The sequence below is a fragment of the Octopus sinensis genome, linkage group LG6 (genome assembly GCF_006345805.1).
Source record: "Octopus sinensis linkage group LG6, ASM634580v1, whole genome shotgun sequence".
Lineage (NCBI taxonomy): Eukaryota > Metazoa > Mollusca > Cephalopoda > Octopoda > Octopodidae > Octopus > Octopus sinensis.
The window spans coordinates 97,703,077-97,712,171 of record NC_043002.1 but is presented as its reverse complement, the minus strand read 5'-3'; the positions used below and the strand labels follow the sequence as shown (position 1 = coordinate 97,712,171).

The 9,095-nt window shown below is 40.0% G+C and overlaps 1 protein-coding gene across 2 annotated transcripts in view; it reads left to right on the top strand.

Moving 5' to 3' along the window:
• The first annotated feature begins 202 nt into the window (after positions 1–202).
• Positions 203–9,095, top strand: part of LOC118764006 (protein C19orf12 homolog) — a 32,521-nt gene continuing 23,628 nt past the window's right edge. Inside the window, exon 1 of one of the 2 annotated variants that reach the window (XM_036504184.1) lies at positions 203–351. Coding sequence is in view for 1 of the 2 variants with exons in the window: in XM_036504183.1 (XP_036360076.1) it covers positions 6,536–6,572 (37 nt within the window). In the remaining variant the exon portion in view is untranslated. Of the gene's footprint in view, positions 352–6,494; positions 6,573–9,095 lie in introns of those variants that run through there. The other variant, XM_036504183.1, reaches the window with a different exon arrangement.

The window sequence follows — 9,095 nt, the reverse complement described above, 5'->3', positions numbered from 1 at the left end:
GAAGTTTGAAATTTTTTAGTTACCAAGAAATTATCTTAAAAACTGCCGTTCAAACAGAAAAGATCCCTGACCACTAGTTAAAATTGATATTATTTAATAATATTATTTATTAATATTAATTTCTCCTTTTATTATTTAACAATCAAGTTATAGTTAATTTCATATCGCGAAAATGTGAACGATAACGAACACTAATTGGCGGGAAATTGCAATTCATTAAGGAACGCTCGGATGACGACTCGTAGATTTTGAATAATCAAAATATTTGTAACTTCGCTGGAGGAATTTCGATGAAAAATTTCTATTTTATCCGGGGTTTTACATGTTGGGAGTGTACCTGAGGAACAGCAGGTATATTTATATGTTTGGTGAACTTTGTTGTAATTTTGATCTATTATAATTATTTTTCTTTTCGCCTTTACTTTTGTCAATTATTTCTACTAAACCATACCTAACACTTCAGATCAAAAAGCTCTTCTTCGTCTTCTGTTCTGAGATATTACGAACTTGCTATAATAAAGTTCTCTGTCTGCCCCTTCTCCTCTGTCTCTCAAACCTCTTTTTACTCTTTTACTTGTTTCAGTCATTTGACTGCGGCCATGCTGGAGGAGCACCGCCTTTAATCGAGCAACTCAACCCCGGGACTTATTCTTTTGTAAGCCCAGTACTTATTCTATCGGTCTCTCACTTTTGCCGAATCGCTAAGTTACGGGGACATAAACACACCAGCATCGGTTGTCAAGCAATGCTAGGGGGGGGGGACAAACACAGACACACAAACATAGACACGCATACATATATATACATATATACGACGGGCTTCTTTCAGTTTCCGTCTACCAAATCCACTCACAAGGCTTTGGTCTGCCTGAGGCTATAGTAGAAGACACTTGCCCAAGGTGCCACGCAGTGGGACTGAACCCGGAACCATGTGGTTGGTAAACAAGCTACTTACCACACAGCCACGCCATCACAGTTATAAAGATTGATAACCAAGACAAGTTTCCACTCATAAAACACAGTTGCTGTGATAATTTCTTAAGTTAAACGGATAATTTCATTTTACCATTACACCTGTCTACAAACTCTGAGCAGTGAACTTTCAGGAATAGCTGTCAGTTCTCAAGGAATTAGATGGTTGTTCTCTTTTACTTGTTTCAGTCATTTGACTGTGGCCATGCTGGAGCACCGCCTTTAGTCGACCAAATCGACCCCAGGACTTATTCTTCGTAAGCCTAGTGCTTCTTCTACCGGTCTCTCACTTTTGCCGAACCGCTAGGTTACGGGGGACGTAAACACTCGATGTTGCGGGGACAGACACAGACACACATACGACGGGCTTCTTTCAGTTTCCGTCTACCAAATCCACTCACAAGGCTTTGGTCAGCCTGAGGCTATAATAGAATGCACTTGCCCAAGGTGCCACGCAGTGGGACTGAACCCGGAACCATGTGGTTAGTACGCAAGCTACTTACCACTCAGCCACTCCTACGCCTATGTGAAAGAATTTTTGTCCCCTACATTAAAATTTCTACCTTTTTGCTCCCCACTCTCACAGGTAAGTTTCTTTCTCTCTTAAATTTTTTTCGTCCCAATCGCAGTCAAGAAGATAAATAACTAAGACAAGGCATTCGACTCACTCTGAGATATTTTTTTTACGTTAAATGGATTGGCCTTCAACTCTCTGAACGACTACAGCCGCTATAATGAAAGAATTGTTAATCGTTTTAGTAAATTAAACCTGATTAGCCAAAGTACATTAGTAGGAGCACTCCGTCGGTGGCGACGATGATGGTCCCAGCTGATACGATCAACGGAACAGCTTGCTCGTGATATTAACGTGCAAGTGGCTGAGCACGCCACAGACACGTGTACCCTTAACGTAGTTCTCGAGGAGATTCAGCGTGACACAGATTGTGACAAGGCTGGCCCTTTGAAATACAGGTACAAGAGAAACAGGAAGAAAGAGCGAGAGAAAGTTGTGGTGAAAGAGTACAGCAGGGTTCACCACCACCCCCTGCCGGAGCCTCGTGGAGCTTTAGGTTTTTTCGCTCAATAAACACTCACAATGCCCGGTCTGGGAATCGAAACCGCGATCCTCCGACCGCGAGTCCGCTGCCCTAACCACTGGGCCATTGCGCCTCCACCCAAAGTACATTACTATACACTGCAAAGGGGTCGTATAATTAACGCTTTGTTGAAGCGGAGCTTATCCAGAATTCATCACGATTCGACATAGGTGTTGGGTAACACAGGCATTAGATCACGTTCTTCAACTGTGTAAACTTCGTATATACTGATTATGTGACGGAGGTAAAGAATACGGGTGGGGTGGGGCGATCGATTGTTTTGAGTCACAGAGTTGTCAATGAATGGTCTTATCAGCTGTTAAGGTACAGAGTTCGGTAAATTCCGTAAGGAATTTTTATTTGTTTTTTTTTTTAACTGGAAATGTACATTTCGTTTGATGTCAGCACAAAGTGAAAGAGAGAGAGAGAGAGAGAGAGAGAGAAAATGACAGGGATGTGTGTATATGTTGATGGTGGGGTGCGAGATAGAAAGTGTGTGTGTGTGAGAGAGAGGTGTGTTGATGTGTGTGTGAGGGAGAGAGAGAGAGAGTGACAGTGTACATTTTTTAAAATTTATTTTTCCTCGCATCATTTTTGAGCGAGTGCGTGAGTGATTGACTGAGAGAGGGAGGTGTGTGTTGTCGGAAAGAGAGAGAGAGAGAGAGGGGGGGAGTGAAAAGTATGTGAGACGGAGCGAGAGAGAGAGAGAGATAGCGTAAATTTTATTTACTTATTTTTTCTCGCATCTTTTTTTAGTGTGTGTTTGACTGAGAGAGAGAGAGAGAGAGAGAGAGAGAGAGAGAGTATTTCTTTATTCACCATAAGGTTGAGAAAAAGAGGGGACAAAACAAACGTTGGGGGTCAGGGTATCGAATGAGACGAAACATGAATAAACAAACAATTAAAATATATACAATTAAATGAGAATGAGTGATTAACAAAAAAAAAAAAAGCGGAGGACGTAGTTGACCCCACAAACCACATACTCACACTGAAGACTTTGATTTCTCCTTTTCTACATTCTCGGTTAAAGAGAGAGAGAGGCCTTACGCTATCACTCTTTCTCTCTCTCAGTTAATTACTAAAAAAAGATGAGGAAAAATAAATTTAAAAAAATGTACAGTCACTCACTCTCCCTTACACACACATACCTCTCTCTCTCTCTCTCCTCACACACACACACATCAACACCTCTCTCTCTCTCTCTCTCTCACACACACACACTTTCTATCTCGCACCCCACCATCAACATATACACACATCCCTATCATTTTCTCTCTCTCTCTTTCACTTTGTGCTGACATCAAACGAAATGTACATTTCCAGTTCAAAAAAACAAATAAAAATCCCTTACGGAATTTACCGAACGCTGCACCCTAACAGCTGATAAGTGACACAAAACGAAGGTTAGCCACCAGAATGCGTACACCACCGGTTTTTGGCGTAACAAAAACCCTAACTCTAACCCTAAACACCGGGTGTACGTATTCTTTACGTTCGTCACATTTTGACACACATTGTTATATTGATGATATCTTACAAGGAGAACATCTTAGACGAAAGCTTACGTAATGTAATCTAAATCTGCATATATTGAGGATAGTGAGGGCGCGTGGCTTAGTGGTTAGGGCATTCGGCTCATGATCGTAAGGTTGTGAGTTCGATTCCCGGCGACGCGTTGTGTCCTTGAGCAAGACACTTTATTTCACGTTGCTCCAGTCCACTCAGCTGGCAAAAATGAGTTGTACTTGTATTTCAAAGGGTCAGCCTTGTCACTCTCTGTGTCACGCTGATTATCCCCGAGAACTACGTTAAGGGTACACGTGTCTGTGGAATGCTCAGCCATTTGCACGTTAATTTCACGAGCAAGCTGTTCCGTTGATCGTATCAGCTGGGACCCTCGTCGTCGTAACCGGCGGAGTCTTTAAAAATATTGAGGATATAAGCTTTCAATGTAAGATTTGAAAACAGCTCCAGTTTTCCTTTTTATATTATAAGAGGGGCTCTGACCTTATGTTAGAATTTGAAACTCATATTATTAGAGGGGTGGACCAAGAACAAGATGGCTGGATAATACATACAGCCTTCGTGGGTCATGCTTGGAAATACAGTCGGAAAGTGTAATGGTTAATTGCTTCTGATAAGACTTTATGCAGGAGTGCTTGAGGACTTTATCCCACACTCCAAGGAATAGTGGGTAGAGGGAATGGACGGACGGATGGATGGTGACTATAGCAATTAGTGGAATAGTAATGAAAAACAATTATGCTTGTTCAGATGAACAGAAGAACCTGCAGTATTTGCTGTCCTAATTTGGGTGGCTTATGTTTTATTTGAATAATTGGCAATCTTTCGTCTCTAGTAGACCTTTCCGTCGATTTCCGTAAAAGAATTTTTTTTTTTACATATGGGCTTGCGGGAACTTATGAAGTAATGAGAGCGAAAGAGACTAAGAGAAAGCGATTGTATGACGAGGGAAGTTACCGTGCATGGGAGCATTAATGGACATGTGTGTGTGTTTGATGGGGTGTGGTAGACAGACAGTATGTTGTGTAAGTGAAGTGCTTCTGTTAGTGTGTGTGAAGAGACAGAGTAATGTGTGAAAGAAAGAGATAACTGAAATTTTTTACTCGGTCTATGTGTATATGTATGTATATTACTTCAAAAGTTCCCGCAAGCCCATATGTAAAAAAATAAATTTTTTACAGAAATCGACGGAAAGGTCTACTGACGAAAGATCGCCGAATAATTTCAAGTTAGGTAGAGTGCGAGGATAAAAAAATAAATAAGATATGAGTTTTCAGAGAGGTGCAATTCTAATGGAAGATGTTAAATAATATATTTTAATGATTAATCTTATTAAACTTGTAAAATCCGCCATCATCATCTCATCTTTCACATCCTATATGTTCCTCAGATTTTATACAACTTCTCGGTACATTTATTTCCGCTCTCTTGGTGTGACCCTTCCCCATTTCTACCCAAGATGTTCAGAATGTTAAATCCACTTCTCTCACCGTTCAGTCTTGATAAATTTTTTACTATTGCATTCATCTCACTTTTGAAGGTGAAATTTGTTTTTCCTTTGCTTTTTGAGGTGTTTTGAACGAACCTCACAAATAAAACTGTCAGAAATCACTCGTTCTTTTTAGCGAAATTTCACCTTCGTAGTGAAATAGGTGTATTAGTAAAAATTTAACGAACCCACGTGGGAAAATCATTTTATTAATGAGTTAAAGAAGTGTCACCCATTTTCCTTTAACGGTAAAATTTGTGTTCCTTAGGGTCTTTGATGTGCTTTAGACCCGCAGAAATCATTCGTTCTCTAGGTAAAATTTCATTAGTAATTTGTGTTGTGTTTAGGAAGAATCATATCGTCTTAATGCCTTATAATCTAACACACTCACTGGTTCGACTTCCGCTCATTTTATAAATCCTTAAATCCTTAAAAATGTTTTAGCCCGAAGGCTGCGGCCATGCTGGGGCACCACCGCTGATATATATTTTCATCAGTAATAGTAATAGTTTACCCCGATTTTATTCAATATCTACAATTTTAGTCAGTGTTAATTGTAATGAAATGTTTCGTTGCAATGTAATCAATTGGTCCCCTCCCCCAAATTCCAGGCCTTGTACCGATATGTAGAAAGGATTATTATTATTATTATTATATTATTATTATTATTATTATTATACAATAAAAAGGGGGAGAACTGGTAGATGCTTAGCGGTATTTCGTCTGCGTTACGTTGTGAGTTCAAATTCCGCCGAGGTCGACTTTGCCTTTCATCCTTTCGGGGTCGATAAATTAAGTACCAGTTACGCACTGGGGTAGATGTAATCGACTTAATACCTATGTCTGTCCTTGTTTGTCCCCTCTGTGTTTAGCCCCTTGTGGGTAATAAAGAAATAGGTATTTCGTCTATCTTTACGTTCTAAGTTCAAATTCCGCCGAGGTCGACTTTGCCTTTCATCCTTTCGGGGAAACACTGGGGTCAGTGTAATTGACTAGACCCCTCCCACCAGTGAATTAAGATTTAACTAATTTATAATATATTTGTTCTCTCACCTAAATGGTAAATCACCATGATTGCCATTACATTTCAACCTTATACAAAAAAATGACATATTGTTCAAAATAGCTTTAGCCGCTGATATATATTTTCATCAGTAATAGTAATAGTTTACCCCGATTTATATTCAATACCTACAATTTTAGTCAGTGTTAATTGTATACTTTAAAGTAAACGAAATGTTTCGTTCCTAAAGATTTACGGCTAAACGAGATCGAATCTGATGTCAAATTATGTTATTAGTAGATATGCATTATGTGCCATGTGTATAAAGAAAAAAAATTGAACAAAAGCGGTTTCAAGGATTACCAAATGTCAAATGACTTAACTAAAAGAAAAACTTTCATTTTATAAAACGTTATTTATTGCGAACGCTTCTTGGAAGGATGTTTTATGTGTCTCGTTCGGACGCAGACACGATATTTCAAAGGTATTTTTAAAAAAAAAATCTTTATCTTGACGTATTACAGGAGTGGCTGTGTGGTAAGTAGCTTGCTTACCAACCACATGGTTCGGGGTTCAGTCCCACTGCGTGGCATCTTGGGCGAGTGTCTTCTGCTATAGCCTCGGGCCGACCAAAGCCTTGTGAGTGGATTTGGTAGACCGGAAACTGAAAGAAGCCCGTCGTATATATGTATATATATATATATATGTGTGTGTGTCTGTGTTTGTCCCACTAGCATTGCTTGACAACCGATGCTGGTGTGTTTATGTCCCCGTCACTTGGAGGTTCGGCAAAAAGAGACCGATAGAATAAGTACTGGGCTTACAAAGAATAAGTCCAGGGCTTGAGTTGCTCGATTAAAGTCGGGCAAGTGCATTCTATTATAGCCTCAGGCTGACCAAAGCCTTGTGAGTGGATTTGGTAGACGGAAACTGAAAGAAGCCCTTCGTGTGTGTGTCTGTGTCTGTCCCCACAACATCGAGTGTTTACGTCCCCGTAACTTAGCGGTTCGGCAAAAGTGAGAGACCGGTAGAATAAGCAATAGGCTTACGAAGAATAAGTTCTGGGGTCGATTTGCTCGACTAAAGGCGGTGCTCCAGCATGGCTGCAGTCAACTGACTGAAACAAGTAAAAGAGAAAAGAGAAAGAGATCCCAGAGGTATTAACGAAAATATTCTAAGGTTAATATAATAATGCAAAAGGTCAGTACTAAAGGAATAGCGTGTATTTTGAATAATGGGTGGAACCATAAGGCAGAGGAAAATAAAAATTATGAATTATGGCTTCTAATTTAGGTCTTATTTTTAATCTTAGTTCCTCCCGTGTACATCGGCTACCAAGATATCCCCAGTCACCCCGGTTTTAAGTTAGTCCTTTATATCTTCCCAGGTCGGGCAATGTTACTTCACATCGTCTGTAGTTAAAAGATATGATTAAAAAATCTGTGCTTGAGATGGAAAAAAAGATCCTATAATTAATTGTCTCGGGTATCCGTTCTTCTGACAAGTCGGAAACCTCTTCTTTCCTCCACAATCTCCCGTGAGCTGCGCTGATTGGCTCTTCTCAAGACATCGGAGTTTGTGATTCTGTCCCCTGTGAGTAGTCTTGAGTATTCTGTTTAGGCACCATCGGTGCAATACATTCAACCTTTTCAGTGGCCTTTGTAATTAATTGTAATTAATTTATTAATTCCCAAGTTCTCTCCTGCATAAAACGCTTTCTTCTTCTTCTTCTTCTTCTTCTTCTTCTTCTTCTTCTTCTTCTTCCTCCTCCTCCTCCTCCTCCTCCTCCTCCTCCTCCTCCTCCTCCAATCAGGACTCACGCCATTAGCCACAAAGAATAATTTCTATTTGGTTACCACAATGGTAACCCTATAGAGCCTGTTAAATAAAGAGAAAAAACTGTTCTTATAAACTGTTTCTTATAAAAAAAGATAAATTGTTCCTATGTATGGCGACTTATGAATCACCCTGTTCACTCATACACTGTTCACTTTCCTGACTTTTATACATAATTCTATGTACTGTATATGCACCTTTGATGCGTTGTAGTGCACCTGAGCACTATACACAATAATTTCATTATTATTATTATCGACCCCGAAAGGATGAAAGGCAAAGTCGACCTCGGCGGAATTTAAACTTAGAACGTAAAGATAGACGAAATACCGCGGTGGTGCCCCAGCATGGCTGCGGCCTTCGGGCTAAAACATTTTTAAGGATTTAAGGATTATTATTATTATTGGAGAGGGCTAAGTCCTAATCAACTTGAAAATGAAGTTGAGGGTGGAGAGGGAAGTGTTGCCTTGTAGCTAGTTTGTTGTTGGAAGAATGGCCAGTGTGAAAGGACCAATTCTGAGCGTGCACTGTAAAAAAAAAGAAGGGTTCTTGCTCTGTTGTTCAGGCACCTGTGGCTTTGGTGGGTTTTTCCACGAGGACCTTAAAGCGCCTCTCCTATAGGGAATTTAATTTATTTAATTTTTAACTGTATTTATACTGCGAACACGCGAAAACCCATTGTGTCGTCCTATTTTTGTCTTTTAATGTCGTTGTATATCTTTTAATGTTTTGTATGAGAGCCCTTGTGGCTAATAAAAGAATTTATTATTATTATTATTATTGAGTGAGAGAGCAGTGCATGCCATCAAAGTGACACTGGGGTAAAATATACGAAGCCCAGTATACCCATCATGACTACCCATCTGATAAGGGTACACTAGGCACATGCATCACAACCATATGTGCGCGACATGGTGATCTCATATCAAGATAAACAGCACATGACCTTGCAGGTGGGGCCCAGTTAGAATTTTCTTCAGGTCGAGTAACCCATCCCACTCGAAAGGTCCCTGAATAAGAGTTGTTTAAGGATGTTGAACAACACACCCATGTTTCCAGAGGTGAATTATTCAAACCCCAAAGAATCCCTCTCAACACATGGCTATGATGCTCCCCCACTACTTCTGCTCGTGATCAGAGATGCACATATCGTCAGCCACTAAGGGACATG